This window comes from Myxine glutinosa, chromosome 5, assembly GCF_964187855.1.
Source record: "Myxine glutinosa chromosome 5, kmMyxGlut1.1, whole genome shotgun sequence".
Classification (NCBI taxonomy): Eukaryota; Metazoa; Chordata; class Myxini; order Myxiniformes; family Myxinidae; genus Myxine; species Myxine glutinosa.
The window spans coordinates 65991060-66007114 of NC_136265.1; the positions used below are offsets into that span (position 1 = coordinate 65991060).

Sequence of the window (16055 nt, forward strand, 5' to 3'; positions counted from 1 at the left end):
GCTACATGTTTCTTGTGTGACTAACTATGAGGGGGTAATTTAACCTTTATTATACTGACTGTTACCAAAACTCAAAACCGTAACTATATATATATATATATATATATATATATATATATATATATATATATATATATATATATATATATTCACTTAACTATATATATATATTCACTTAACTATATATATATATAACGGAGGCCTCCGCTTCTGGTCCAGTATGAAGAGGACGCAGGCGTCACATGCTCGCCGCTTCTTCGACCGGGCCACTGTCAGTTGCTTTATTTTTTGGTGGTCGTGCGGATTTTTTGGCCATTGAGTCTGCCCTCTGCATAGCCCCGGCTCTGCTCCCTGCTTCGCCTGCCCGGCTCCTTCGCCTGCTCGCTGTTTCCTCGGGCGCGCTCTCGTGGGTTGTGACCATCGCAGCAGTTTGGTGGCGGTTTCCCGCCGTGATCTAGATTTGTAGCGGCGGCGGTCGATTTCCGCTGCATTTGCCGCTTTGCCGTGATCAACCTTGGCCCCGTGATCGTCTCTTTGCTCCTGCCTGCCCTCTGCTTGGTCCCGGCTCTGCTCCTGGCTTCACCTACCTGGCTCCTTCGTTTCCTCGGGCCCGCTCTCGTGGGTGGGGACCATTGTTTCACCTCCTCAACCTTGGCCCCGTCTCGTCTCCCTGCCTGGCATGGCTCTGCGGTACCCCGCCGCAAGGCTCCTTCTGCTCAATACCCGCTCCACCCCATCATGCATCTCTGCCATCAAATCAAATGGACTCCTCCGACGACCCAGGTACATTCACCGTGGCTCCGGTCGTAAGTTTGTTTATTTGCAATCAGGTCACTCCATCCCCGTCCTCTGGTCGACTCAGCGCACTCTCACTCTTTGTCCCAGCGCACCTGGTCACAGCAACGCACACGATCGCACCTCCTGCCTACGAACCCTGGCTAAATCACCTGAATTCATCCCTGCTGTTCAAAACAACATCAAGCTCACCCTGTTCAACACCCGGTCCCTCAACAACAAATGCCTCATCCTGAACGAATACATCCTGGATAACAAACTGGACTTTCTCTGTCTCACCGAAACCTGGCAACAACCTCTGGACTACTACACACTCAACCTCACCACACCCAATGGATATTCATACGTCAATAAACCACGCTCGGAGGGCCGAGGTGGTGGAATTGCCGTTATCCACCATCAAGACATCAAGACCAACCTCATCTCCATCTCATCTGCTCCATCATTTGAACACCTGGCTTTTAAACTCTCTGGTCGCACACAGTCAGTCATGGCTGTCGTCTACCGCCCTCCCAAACCACACCCATCATTCCTGTCTGACTTCTCCTACTTTCTGACCCAGCTATGTTCCCTCTCCCCCTCAATCCTCCTCCTTGGTGATTTCAATATCCACATGGACTCCACTGACTCCACAATAACCACTGACTTCACTGATTTACTCACCTGCTTTAACCTCACTCAACATGTCGACTTTCCTACCCATATCCGTGGTCACATTTTGGACCTTGTCTGCTCCACTGGATTAAATTTGCACCATCTCTCTGGCTCCGACCTCACCCTCTCTGACCACTTAGCCATCACTCTGACCATCAACATCCCCGCCCCAACACCAAGGCATTATCGCACTATCAACTTCCATAAGCTAAACGCTCTTTCACCCACCTCATTCTCATCCACCCTCTCTGAAAAAATGTCCACTTCTCCCTTCATTGACCTCCACACCCCTTCCGACCTCACTGACTACTACAACCACACTCTCTCCTCCTGCCTTGACCAGCTTGCGCCTGTAAAAACCAAAACAGTTTCTTTCACCCATTCTGCTCCCTGGTTTACCCCTGAACTCCGCCTGATGAAAACTCGTGCTCGCCAACTTGAAAGACTCCGCAATAAAACGGGTCTCACAGTTCACTCCCAAGCCTACAAGGACCACCTACAGCACTACAAAGATGCCCTCTCCCGCGCCCGCTCCGCCTACTACTCTCAAATTATCCACTCTGGCTCCGGAAACCCAAAAGCACTCCTCTCGACAATAAACAAACTCCTCCGCCCCTGAACACCACCACCGTCATTCACAGTAGACAACTGCATCTCCTTCCTCTCTTTCTTCCAACGCAAAATTGACAACATCTACAACAGCTTGACCACCGCCGCACCCGCTCCCCCTCCAACCACCTGCCCCCCCTTGTCCTGCCATCCCCTGCCATCCCCTGTCTCGATTCTCCCCAATCTCCCCGACTGACCTCTCTGAACTCCTCATAGGAATGAAAACTGCCACCTGCACTCTTGACCCCATCCCCTCCAGCTTTGTCAAGGCCTCCCTCCCTGCTCTCTCTCCACTTATCATTGCAACAATAAACTCCTCCCTGTCTACAGGCATCGTCCCACCTTCCCTCAAAATTGCTGATGTTACCCCCTTCTAAAAAAAACCTGGTCTAAACCCTGACACCCTAAACAACTTCAGACCCATCTCCAACCTACCCTTTCTGTCAAAAGTTTTGGAACGCGCTGTAGCCACTCAACTCAAACATCATCTCTCTGCCAATAACCTGTATGAAACATTCCAATCCGGATTCCGCTCCAACCACAGTACTGAAAACTGCTCTCCTCAAAATCACCAACGACCTTCTCCTCTCCTCTGACGCTGTCAACCTCAACATTCTCGTCCTCCTCGACCTCAGCGCTGCCTTTGACACCATCGATCACACCATCCTCCTCACCCGACTTGAATCCACCTTTAACGTTACCGGCACTGCCCTCTCTTGGATTAAATCGTACCTCTCTGACAGACGCCAGTTCATCTCCATCAATAACTGCAAATCCCCCACTGCTCCCCTCCCCAAGGTGTCCCCCAAGGTTCAGTTCTTGGCCCCCTCCTCTTCATCCTTTACCTGTCCCCCCTCGGTCACTTAATCCGCCGTCATGGTCTCCAATTCCACTGCTTCGCTGATGACATCCAGCTTTTCATCTCCACCAAGTCCGTCTCCACCGACACCCACTCTATCCTGACAAACTGCATCACTGAAATAAAATCCTGGCTTCAAATCAACTTCCTCAAGCTTAACTGTGATAAATCTGAAATAATCATCATTGGCCCAAAAACGCTCACAAAATCCACCCATAACTTTGCCCTCAACATCGACGGTATCCCAGTATCCACCTCCCCTCACATCCGGAATCTTGGCGTCATCTTTGACCAAACCCTTTCCTTCGACAAATACACTAAACAGATCACAAAGTCAGCCTTCTTTCACCTGAAAAACATTGCCCGTCTCCGCTCATCCCTCTCCTCCACGGCTGCAGAAACCCTCATCCACGCCTTCATCACCTCCCGTCTGGACGACTGCAATAGCCTCCTCTATGGTTCACCCTCAAAAATCACCAATAAACTCCAATACATTCAGAACTCCGCTGCCCGTCTACTCACCCATTCCCGGACCCGTGACCACATCACCCCCGTCCTTTACAAGCTTCACTGGCTCCCCATCCCCCAGAGAATCCAGTACAAAATCCTCCTCTTGACATACAAAGCCCTCCATAACCTGGCCCCATCCTACCTGGCTGACCTCCTCTCCAGACACACTCCCACCCGCAACCTCCGCTCTGCTGGTACCAACCTCCTGACCCCCTCCATCCGGACCAAATTCAGATCCTGGGGGGACAGGGCCTTCTCCATCGCTGCTCCCACCCTCTGGAACTCACTACCTCACACCATCAGAGACTCCTCCTCACTCACCACATTCAAAACATCACTAAAGACCCGCCTGTTCAACACTGCATTCAACATTCAACCCACAGCATTTAACCCCTGACTATATCTTCTCCTTCTCCCTCCTTTTGCTTTAAATATTTCCCTATTGATTCTTGTCTTTTTGCAATTGTTGTTTTCATGTATTGTTATGCATTATGTTTTCCACTCTGTCAAAGTGCCTTTGGGCTTCTGGAAAAGCGCTATACAAAATAAATGAATTATTATTATTAGGGGACCAGAGGTACCCTTTTGAAATCGTCCGGATTATTATTATTATTATTCTGATTCCATGAAATTTGTGTCGGACCTACAGGCCACACCTTTCACCGTAGGAATCTGAAACTTTGACCATGTATTGGACCCCATCTGACTTGATGTATATCCTAAGTATGACGTCATAGGTAATGTATAGTGGCGGCCATGTTGGATTTAGTGAAAATCTTAAAAAGCTATCTCCTCCTTCATTTTTTGACCTATTGAGTTGAAACTTGGCACACATATACTACACCCCAAGGCGAAGAACGCTGAGTTCGCCGATTTTTCATTTTTTGCTTAATTAGTCTGTGGCGTGCCAATTAAAAAAATTCATTTGTCCAAAAAGTGCAAAAATTGGCACACATATACTACACCCCAAGGTGAAGAAAGCTGTCATCTCCGATTTTTGATTTTTTGCTTAATTAGTCTGTGGCGCGCCAATTAAGAAAGTGCTGACTGTGCATTTCTTTATTTAATTAATATTGTGATGCCATGAACTTGGTATTGGACCTACAGGTCACACCTTTCATCGTAGGAATTTGAAACTTTGACCATGTATGGGACACCATCTGACTTGATGCATATCCTAAGTATGACGTCATAGGTCACGTATTGTGGCGGCCATGTTGGATTTAGTGAAAATCTTAAAAAGCTATCTCCTCCTTCATTTTTTGACCTATTGAGTTGAAACTTGGCACACATATACTACACCCCAAGGCGAAGAACGCTGAGTTCGCCGATTTTTCATTTTTTGCTTAATTAGTCTGTGGCGTGCCAATTAAAAAAGTTCATTTGTCCAAAAAGTGCAAAAATTGGCACACATATACTACACCCCAAGGTGAAGAAAGCTGTCATCTCCGATTTTTCATTTTTTGCTTAATTAGTCTGTGGCGCGCCAATTAAGAAAGTGCTGACTCTGCATTTCTTTATTTAATTAATATTGTGATGCCATGAACTTGGTATTGGACCTACAGGTCACACCTTTCATCGTAGGAATTTGAAACTTTGACCATGTATGGGACACCATCTGACTTGATGCATATCCTAAGTATGACGTCATAGGTCACGTATTGTGGCGGCCATGTTGGATTTAGTGAAAATCTTAAAAAGCTATCTCCTCCTTCATCTTTTGACCTATTGAGTTGAAACTTGGCACACATATACTACACCCCAAGACGAAGAAGGCTATGTTCGCCGATTTTTCATTTTTTGCTTAATTAGTCTGTGGCGCGCCAATTAAGAAAGTGCTGACTCTGCATTTCTTTATTTAATTAATATTGTGATGCCATGAACTTGGTATGGACCTACAGGTCACACCTTTCATCGTAGGAATCTGAAACTTTGACCACGACTCTGGCGAGCACCCGTCCAATTAGGATGGAGTTCTCTGGTCCCCGGATGATCACTGCCCACAGTTTTAATTATTATTATTATTATGTATATATATATATATATATATATATATATATATATATATATATATATATATATATATATATATATATGTACACACACACGTGTCATCCAACCGATTTATATTAGATATTCACGGAACTTATCCCACCGAATCTGTGTCAAGCTACGAATATCTTGTTTCTTAACAGATGATATGTGCATGACACAGTTGTGGCGATTGTTGACACCTTTTCTGTCGACATCATCGCAGTTCACCCCTTCTATGGAAGACGCCAATGCTGGATAAATATAGTGCTTGTTGTGAGAATACTGACTGATGATTGGCTGGGTGTCAATAGTACTACGCCGCGTGACCAACTCACTGCCCCGCGAGCGGATACGCTATCAGAATACAGTGCTAATTATTAATGGCAAATACTTAGTGTTGGACAAAATTCATGATGCGAACTTTTTATATTAATGAGAAAATGTGTTTCTGAAATGTATTCAAGCGAAGATAAGTTGCACCCTTTTGATGAAATGAAGCTGAACGAAAGCTCAGACCTGCTCATGGCCTCATGGGGCAAGATGAAACGGTGGTCGACCCGAAGGATCACCCCGGATGAAGACTCGTACAATCCGAAAGTATATCGGGTTCACTCCCAATTCTTTGTCCTTCCGAATTACAACAACCCTCATGCTCCACCATCACTTAACCATGGATGGACCACCAAGGATGGGGCATGTGTACCATTTCGTTTCACTGAGCCGCTCTTCCAAAGAATCTCACAGATTTTGCTGCACAAACAAAAAGTACAAGCACCACACACAGATGCAGATACAGACTCAGATGGAGAAAATGAAACTGAGGACAAAGGGGATAACTAAACAGGCTGGATTCAACAACTAATCCCCAATAAGACTCAGCTTGTATGCCAAATGTAAGTTTCATTATTTCATGTTGAGTATAAAATACAAACTGAAAATTTTTATTTGGTGTCCACTCCATTTTATGCTTTAGTGATGTGACACAAATAGTCGGATACTTGCTTCTTGGATTTATTTTGCAGCCGTTTCTTTGTTGTCATCTTGTTGATGAGATTGAACTGACAAACGTGTAAAAATAATTCCTCGTCCCAACAAACCCCTGATTACCTAGAACAGAAACCGACCAGTCTGTTGAGGCATAATGACTTAATAAATGTTAACTTCGAGATTAATAGCGGCCATGTTAGATTATTTTGGTAACCATTTTGTATTTTCCCTTCCCCTGAGGAATATTTTTCATACCAAACTGAATTATCTGACCCAGAAACCTATATTTTGACACCAAGAACCACTGTTGAAGTCGAAGCTACCATGTCCGAGATCGAGACCAAGACAGACAAAATGTGGTCTCGAGACCTACAACACTGCCAAGAACATCTGTATTGGAATCTATTCAGAGTTTTTATGGCAGCCACCTCAGATTTTAGTGGCCATCTTGAACTTTGGCAGCCTTCTTTGGATTTGGACACATCTTACTATAATTCACCAAATGTCCGTCTGTCCATTCGAAGGTACCGCAAAAACGGCTCAACCGATCGACAATGTTTTGGGTGCGTATTCCTGGGACCCCTGGGAGTAAAATAGGCCATATTATTTTTCCAAATTTTCCAGTTTTTCCAAACACGATGGAATAATATTTATCGACATGAACAGTGATGTGGCTTTTATTAAAATTCTACAAATACTGTTTAGATTTTGATGACAATTATGAACCTGCCGCAAATGCGGAAGTGGACAGATGACGGCAATGCACGGGTTTGATAATATCCAAATACAACCGTCATTCAATCGTAATGTTAAATCGTGAAACGTTAATCGTGTTAATCGTTTTGTTGAAGTATCAATTGATTGGAATTGAGTGAATACAATTACGATTTTGAATTCGTAATTGTATTCACCCAACCGTACGGAACTTCACATCAGGATTTAAATATTTGTTTTTGTCACGAATGTTGTTAAAAGTTTATTTTTTATATTAATGTTATTTCATTTGTGATTGGAGTTATGCTGTTTGGAATGAAAAAAGAGATATCGAGTTCAAGTGAATGACGAAATGCCGTGACGGTTTCTACTTTCGAAACGTGAATTCACGGATCGCCATATGCAGATTCGTCATTGACTGGGTATGGAACAAACGTACCCGTTTGTTTGCGAACGGTTACGTTTTTCATGGAAGTCCTTCACGAACTTGCTGTCCATGTCTGACGGGCGACTGAAGGTGCTGCAGGAATGTGGAATTTATTTGTTTCATACTTTAGCATTCAGAGTTTCCGCATTGTCTGTTTGCTTCTGGCCTCCCACCCGTGCCTAGCACGGGTACCTCACTCGTACTTTAAATGTGAATGTTATTTTGTGATAAAAATGCATTCCGTGACATCCATTAACGATAAAATAGATGAAAAAACATAAGGGCCACGTATGGTATGGGAGGGCCAATTTATATTCTGGCCTCAGCCATGTTGGATTTGGCACGGACCCAAAAATGCCAGCATTCTTGAGAGGATAACTCCCACCAATTTTGTTCAGCACCCTTCAATTATATAGAAACCACCTTCAAAGCTTTGTCCCCGCATTCTTGTCATGGGACCGACACATTGATCCTCTACTTTCGGTGCCGCCTCGTGACAGATGAGCACAGACATTGGGCTCGTGTTTTATTTATTTATTTTTGTGCACAAAGCCAAGGTTCGTGTAGGAGGTAACACATAAACACAAATACAGAAAAGCATGACACATATTTTAAAATAGGGAGAGGGAGACAAGATGGAGAAAGAGAGGGCTGCACACAACCACCACAACAGTAGAGAACAGGGACATCGGTAGATCTGTGGAAAGGAGAGGACTAGGGGCAGAGGGGGGGGGATTAAGAGGTATAAAACAAATGGACACCACAAGGACTTTTAGGAAAGAAGTGGGAATTTGAAATTTGGGTTGTATGAACAGGGGTAGAAAAAAAATCAAAGTATTCGATGGGCAAAGACAAGTGATAGTGGTGAACAGCTGTTTAAAAGACCTGGAGGGAGGAGTGGGATTGAAGAGAGTGAGGGAGTTTGTTCCAAAGGCGGGAGAAAAGAGGAATGAAAGAGTGAAGGTGAGCAGGGAGTCTAGATTTTGGCAGTTTCACGAGAAGATGGTTGCTGGCAGATCTTGTGCATCCCGAAGGAATATTTGGGGGACAGAGCACAGACAGAGCAGAGTGAGCTCGGCCGGAGAGGAATCAGTGGAAGACATAAAGACTGTCGTGTTCCTTGCGATTTAAAAACCGACAAAGGAAACGGATTAACCGAGCAAGCTTTAACTCCGAAGGCGTTCAGTTCAAATATGGCAGAGTTCATACATGCGGGGAGGACGAGGATAAGGAGGGTGGGGAGGATGCTGAAGTGCCTTACCTCACGGTTCCGATGCAATCTTCACCCCTGTGGAGATTAAATCAAGCGAACACCGAATTAAATGTACAAAAAGAAACACGTTTATTTTACGGAACCCGATACAAAGAAACGCGCCGGTAAATAATTTAATCCAAAATTGGGACGTCCCCACAGCAGACTTCAACAACACAGACAAAAGGATGAAAGAAACTGTAAAATAAAATGCGTATGGTTATTGTACTTATCGCAACTAGCTCGTGTCTCGGGGAGCTTCTGAGATGGTGGTTCTGGGTTGGATGGATAGCTCCGGTCGGCGGGAAGAAAGGCCTTGCTGTGCCCCCATTCACAAGGCCTCGATAAAACCTCAAACGCCAAGTGTGCAACCCGCGTCACCAGCCGTGGAATGTCCTCCCGAATTCGGCACGAAGCTGCGATTCACCCAACGTTCGGGTCGCAAAGGAGAGAGTCGAGGTGAAGGAAGGCGTGAGGGCAAGAACGAGCGATGTCCAGACACCAACGTCCACCTCAACGAGCAGGGACGAGAGAGAGAAAATGTCAGTCTCCTCTTCTTTTTGTCAATCCCTCGTTACGTCACCTCCCTCTCTCTGCCAATCCCTGCCGGCCAACATCACAGGCTCAATTCTCCACCAATGGCCACGTCACGTCTCTCTCATCCCATTCATCGGTGGCCAATCAGTATGCCGCTCTCTTTGCTCTTGCTTCACCAAGCCCAGTGAGCTGCTTCTTGCTTTTGCCCTGACCAATCACCAGTCCTCTCCCACTCCGCCAATCGGCGGCCCTCGTTCTGTGGTGTCTTCCTTCTGCCAATCCTTCGCAAGGTGAGCATGGCCTCAGCCTACCTGAGCAATGAGTGTTACGATGTAAGCTGGTGATGTGGCTCGCTGCAGCCTCATCGGCGGTGCCCCGAACTGGCTTCCTGTGGGTTTTATGGTTATTGTGGCGGAGGGGGGATTTAATTAGTGTTTGTGTGGTGTTACTATTGGGCCTATCTAATGTCTATTGTGCGTTGCCATACGGGTCACCGGTATGATCACAGATGGAACGACACACAATGGAATCTTATTCTTATTCCCTAATTCTAGTTACCAAGCCACGCCCCCTCGTGGTGGGGACACAGATACGCAGCTTACTCCGACATTCGGGCGAGACAGAACTTATTGTCCCCCGTCGCACCGCGGAGCGAAAGGGGGACTATGGTTTTCCCCTCCGTCCGTGTGTCTGTCCGTCTGTTCGTCCATCCGTCAGTGCACGTGTGCATGCGTGCGTAAGCGAAGGACCGAATTATAATTTGGTGTGTGGGTGCAACCCACGTCAAAATCCAAGATGGCCGCCGCCATGTATGTCTGAACTTTGTGAGCGGAATATCTGAAAAATAAGCGACGTACCAACTTCTAATTTGGTGTGTGGGTGTATCTTGGCATAAGGAAGAACGGCATTGAAAATTGGGTCGCCACGTCAAAATCCAAGATGGCCGCCTTGCGCCTTCCACTTTGTCAACTCATCACTTCACCGACGGGGGACCTAGGCGTAACGCTTGTTACAGGTGAGGTTCCCTGTCATGACAGCCGGACACCTACCTCTGCAGATCTACCTAAATCTATATATGCCCCTACCCCAAAATTCATAAGAAGACCATCAACCTCACCTGCCTGCGATGAGAGGGTCAAAGGCCTTCAGAATCAGCTTCATCGCAGGAGATATCAATGATTCTGAATGTTTTGGTTTCAACCCCGTGAATCCGAGCTAGGTGTGAGGCAGGAGCACCAGCCCAGAGGGGAGAGTAGTATTCCATTGAGCTGCGGATGAAAGATTTGTTTGTGGTGAGGAGCTCAGGTGTGCCAAGGAAGGACTTCGCATGACCGAGGATGCCCAGTCGGCCACTGGCTTTGGAGGCCAGCTTGGAAATGTGGTTTTCCCAGGAAAGATCATGGGACACAAGATTTGGAGGTAAACACAGAGTTGAGGCATTCAGCTTTTCAAGTGGAGTGTCAACTGTGTAGGTGTTTGACGTAAGGGGGGGGGGGGGGGGGGAATGGAAGGGGAACAAACACCAGAAAAGGATTTGACCAGATGCCACCGCGACTTGGAGGAGGGAGACAGGTTTGAGAGTTCAGGCTTAAGAGCAGAGAGATATTGTTTCCTGGCTCTCCTGAGGGTGGACACACACTTGTTCCAAGCATTTTGAAAGGAACGGAGATTGCTTTCAGTTGAGTTAGCCTTCCATGTGGCAAACGCAAGTTGTTTCAGGGCAACTGCCTCACCACAAGATTCAATGTACCATGGACTGGAAGAAGGGTATGACAACTGAACATGAGATGGGATAAATCTGTGCATGAGAGAGAGCAATTTACTTTGGAAGAATTCCCAGGATGAGTTGATGTCAGAGGCAGTAGAGATGGGAAACCGGTCCAGAAGTTTGATGGCTGCAGGTAAGTAAGTCATAACCAAGTCTTGAAGAGACAATGTGCAGTTTACTGAAATCCGGGTCGGGAAATTGACAGATTGTCAGTCCCAATGAGTCGCAGAAGTCCTTTGCTGAGGTGCCATGGCTGGAGAGAGAGGTTTTCGATGAAAATGGAGTACTGTACATTGTGCTTACTCCTCAATCACATTTGCTCTATGGCTAGGATACGGCGGCCATACCCCCCCCTAAATTGACAGAAACGTGCGGCGGCCGCAGAGTTTCTGAGGTGGCCTCAGGGTGGCCCTAGGGCGTATGGCTATCTTTTACAGGCCGTAGGGGTCTCCGTGGAATTATAGCGCGGAGTTATAACTTTTTTCATTTCTAGGTTGGCCGTAGCAATTCGACAAGCCGTAGCCATGACGTAGATGTGTTCCACGTCGACTGTACGTAGGGCGTACGGTGGGCTTGCGTTATTCGTGCGGCTGCCGTAGGCTCTTATCAATGAAAAATGAATTTGGCCAACCCCCAAAAAATTATGGCGGCCGCACTATTTCCACGGTCGCCGTAGGGTAGTCCTAAGGCGTCCCTGTGTTCACTGTACGGTGGCCTTGCGGTCTGTGTGACTACCTGCGGGCAACGCAGGGTCGACGCGCGGTTCCCCTACGCCCGCCGTGCGTCCTATGTACGGCCTCCGTGGCAGTCTGCGTCGACCGTGCGTCCACCGTGCGCTACCGCTAGAGATCGGAGTATAGGTGTTTACCACACACATCATCACATTTCACCAGCAGCTCAGACCAGACACATCACCATGCCGCCAAAGAAGCGATCAACCAAGGACAAGGGGAAAGGTGCCAAGAAAAAGACCAACCCAGTCCATGAGGATGAGCAAGAGGACCAGCCATCCATGGAGCCAGAACAGGTGCCAGACACCCAGCCTGAGCAGGACCATGACCCTGATGGAGAGGATGAGGATGAGGATGAGTCTCCCGCGCTCCAGCGCATTGTCGAATTTTACGAGGCCCATCCCTACTTTTACAACCTCAGACATGAGAAGTACCGCAACACCAAGCTGAAGGAGGTGGAACTGGCTGAGCTTGCCAAGGAGATTAAGTGGACCGGTGAGTAGTGAAATTAATCCTGGTACATAGTTGCCACAATCAGTACTTTCCCCATTTTCTCATTTTTGTAATTCTTAAATTACTGATTTGTATTGTAGTTTCATTGTCAATTGTCCAAGTATCATGAAAAAAATCCTCCATTGTGTAAATACATAATATTCACTTTCCTCTGACACATTCTAACGTGATTATTTTTTGTTTGCAGTGGAGAAGATCAAGAGGAGGTTCAAAAACCTACGTTCTGCCTATGGCAAACTCAAGAACCGGGCCGGTTCCTCGGGGAAGTCGGGCCAAGCATCCTCCAAGTTAACCAGCCTACAGCAGTGGAAGCTGCGGAACTTGGCCTTTCTCGATGAGGTGATTCAGCCGCGGACCCAGGGACAGGAGTTGGGAAGGGTAAGCATTGGCATTGAATTTGTTTGTGTGCAAATGATCCTATTCTTTTCAGTCCCTGACAGAACATCCTGAGTGTTGCATGTACCTAATATTCACTTTTCTCTGCCTATGCTTCAGGTTGCTGTGGAGGATGAGGACGAGGAAGATGAAGATGTGGGGGACGACTCTGCGGCACCCGACTCTGAGGCACACGACTCTGCGGCACACGACACTGATGACCATGACAGAGGGTCTGAAAGTCGGACGAGGGGGAGCAGTGCCGACAGTCACCACAGTAGCAGGAACAGGGCGGGCACCAGCACCAGCACCAGCAGCAGCACCAGGATGAGCAGGAAGAAGGCCGCAAAGACCACCCCCGACGTAGGGGAGCTCCTCCACGAGATGCTGATGGAGAACCGGATACGGGACCGGGAAACAGAGAAAAAGGTAAATTATAACCGATTTAATGATAACCTAAACTGTACTTTTAAATGTCATGTGTCATAAGTCTTGTGTTTTTTGAAATTTGGATTGAAACAGTTATGATAATTTTCCTTTTTGTTTTCTCTTTCCCCCCAGTTGGAAGAGTCCGCAAGCAGAGAACCAGATGAGCGAGAGGCGTGGGGCAGCTGGCTCCAGACGGTGGTGCGCAACTGCCCGAAGGAGAGGTTCCAACAATTCCAGACTGAAACCCTGGCCCTCTCCCAGCGATACCAGCCAACAGATGAGGGGCAAAGTATGAGTCAGCAGTGTCCGGCTCCAACCCCAGCTCCACCTGCCATGTCCCCCTTTGTACCCGCCCCAGCCCGCGGCCTCCCAGTTCTCATTCCAGGGCCAGTTCCAGCACCCTTCCCAGCAGTTCCAGCCCCAGCCGCAGTTCCAATACCAACAACAGCAGCAGCAACCGCCAGGGTATTTGCGGCAGCAGACCTTCACCCAAATGCTGGTAAGTTATTATAAAGAAATAAACTCATCAAATCAGGATTCTATGTAAAACATAAAAGATTTTATTGCAGAAATTTATAAAGATATTAACTCAGTAAATTATGATTCTATGTAAAACATACAAGATTTTATTTCAGAAACGTACTATTTATATAGAACCTTTATTTAATGTGCATTTTTCTTGTGTCTACAGACCCAGTCGCCTCAACAGCAGCAGCCGCAGCAGCATCAGCAGCCCGCCCGCCCCACCTCTGCTCCTACTATCCCCAGCACCAGCAACATATTCGGGGACCAAGACTTGCTCCCGGCCCTCCGCACCCCTGCATTGGGGGACAGACTGAGCCTCTCGGGATTCAGTGGTGGTAGCAGCTTCGGCCTCCATGGCACCAGCGCGGACCAGTCCTTGCTCAGCGGTCTAATGAGGCCCCAGACTTCATCTCTGGCAGACAAGGCAGACAAGGCGTGCGCTGAGTCCGAGTCTGATGGAGACTAATATAAATATGTTGCTGTTACTATATATATGATATGTTAGTTATTTTTGTTATAGCTAATAAAATGGTACCATTTATGGGCTTTGAAACTTGATTTATGTGTTGGTCTTTAATTCTTCCATAATATAATTATTTATATACCTTTGAAAATAGGAAAGAAAGTTAAAAATTAATACCACAATAGAGTGAATATTTGTGCTATTACTTTAATCTGATCACTTTAAAGACACAGGGAAGCATCATAATTAATAAAGAAATAGAAAATAAAAACCAGCAATTGGGCACTTAAAACTTTCAAGGGAAATTTTCCCTTTATTTATAAATGGAAATTTTCATTGCTAAAATTGATTTAAGTGTCTAATTTATGGGTTTTATATTTTTATTTTATCGTTCAATTATTGCTGTCTGTTTCTTTGTTTATTGTGGGATAAAACGATAAAGCAAACAAACTGGGTTATATTCAACTTTTAAATACTTTATTTGACAAGTGGGATCACATGGTACATTTAGTTCACAGGTTATTATAAGGTCAGATGTTATGGCTATGAAGTTCATTTGATGGTCCAATTATAATAATTCACCAGTTGAGAGCTGCCTCCTGCCATGGCACGCTGCCGGCAGCACTGTTATAATAGTGTTTGAGGTGTATCCGGAGCTCTTTGCCGGCACGGTTCTCCCTGGGGGCACGTAATGCACCCTGCATGTCGGCGAGGTAGCCTGCATCCCTCCATGCCCCTGGGACAATCACACCGTCCGCCTGCTCCCCGTCAAGGTCGGCATTCTGCAGGTTGGGAAAGCGGCCCCGCATCAGGTTGTGAAGTATCACACACGCCTTGGTGATCTTGGTGGATGTCTCGGGGGTGGTCATGAGGGTGGTGAGGAGGCACCGGAAATGGTTGGCAAGGATGCCGAAAGCATTCTCAACCACCCTCCTGGCACGGGAACACCTGTAATTGAAGATGCGTTCATCGTGCGTGAGGTTCCTGTGGGAGAAGGGCTTCACCAGGTATGTTCGCAGGGGGAACGCGTCATCCCCGATGAAAAAGTATGGCACGTCGTGGTCGTCATTGGGGAGGGGCTCAGGGGGAGGGAAACCAAGTCTTCCTTCACGGAGGTCGGGCTCAATGGAAGACCGGTTGTAAATCCCTGCATCAGAGGCAGCTCCTTCCGCACCCACATGCACCCAAAGGAAGCGATAGTCTGCGTCCACAATCCCCATCAGCACTATTGAGAAGAAGCCCTTGTAGTTGAAGTAGACGCTGCCTGACTTCGATGGCTTCTTTATCTTTATATGTTTGCCGTCAATGGCCCCGCAAGCGTGAGGGAAGTTCCACCTCCTCCCGAAGACCTGGGCAACTTCATTCCATCCATCAGGAGTTGAGGGGGTCACGAACACCTCGTCCCGGTACTCTTCAGAGATGGCATCGCACACCTCGGGCACAAACAGTGATATTGTGTTATGTGCCACCCTGAAGCTGAATGCAAGCGAGTGGTAGGAGTCACCCGTTGCCAGGAACCGGAGTGTTATGGCCAGCTTCAGGCCTGGCGCAAGGGGGGGCCTTGCACCGTCGCTTTTTGTGATTCTGGGAGCGACACGGACCAGCATCTCCTGGAACATTGCAGGTTCCATACGCAGGAATGCCTTGGAGTCACCCCTGGATTCACGCATCAGCTCCTGCATCAGGTTGTCGTAGTGGCCCAGGGTGACACGCCGCAACAGCCAGGGCTTCACCCACATCGTCCTCCTTTTTCGCTGCCGTCGGGCCAGCCGCTGCTCCTCCAGGAAAAGGGCTGCAATCAGGTAATCTCGCTCTCGAAGCACCCGCCTCAGCTGCATGTGCAGGTAGCCCAGCCTCTGCCGTTGAGGAACAA

At 47.2% G+C, this 16055-nt stretch overlaps 2 protein-coding genes across 2 annotated transcripts in view; both read left to right on the forward strand.

The window, feature by feature from the left end:
- Nucleotides 1–6301, forward strand: part of LOC137412853 (uncharacterized) — a 195351-nt gene extending 189050 nt beyond the window's left edge. Inside the window, 1 exon segment of the mRNA XM_078777326.1 lies at nt 5926–6301. Coding sequence (XP_078633452.1) covers nt 5926–6301 — 376 coding nt within the window.
- Nucleotides 6302–11956: 5655 nt separating this feature from the next.
- Nucleotides 11957–14277, forward strand: LOC144892289 (uncharacterized). The gene is made up of 5 exons (XM_078778124.1): nt 11957–12372; nt 12578–12768; nt 12886–13194; nt 13327–13693; nt 13886–14277. The coding sequence occupies exons 1-5, from the start codon at nt 12063–12065 to the stop codon at nt 14056–14058; spliced, it is 1350 nt and encodes a 449-aa protein (XP_078634250.1). The 5' UTR covers nt 11957–12062; the 3' UTR covers nt 14059–14277.
- Nucleotides 14278–16055: the final 1778 nt, after the last annotated feature.

Excerpts from the sequence above, each read along its gene's own strand:
- LOC144892289 (XM_078778124.1), top strand. The coding sequence starts at position 12,063 with ATGCCGCCAAAGAAGCGATCAACCAAGGACAAGGGGAAAGGTGCCAAG. Across the intron at positions 12,769-12,885 it reads AGGGACAGGAGTTGGGAAGG|GTTGCTGTGGAGGATGAGGA; the intron begins GTAAGCATTGGC and ends CCTATGCTTCAG. Across the intron at positions 13,195-13,326 it reads ACCGGGAAACAGAGAAAAAG|TTGGAAGAGTCCGCAAGCAG; the intron begins GTAAATTATAAC and ends CTTTCCCCCCAG.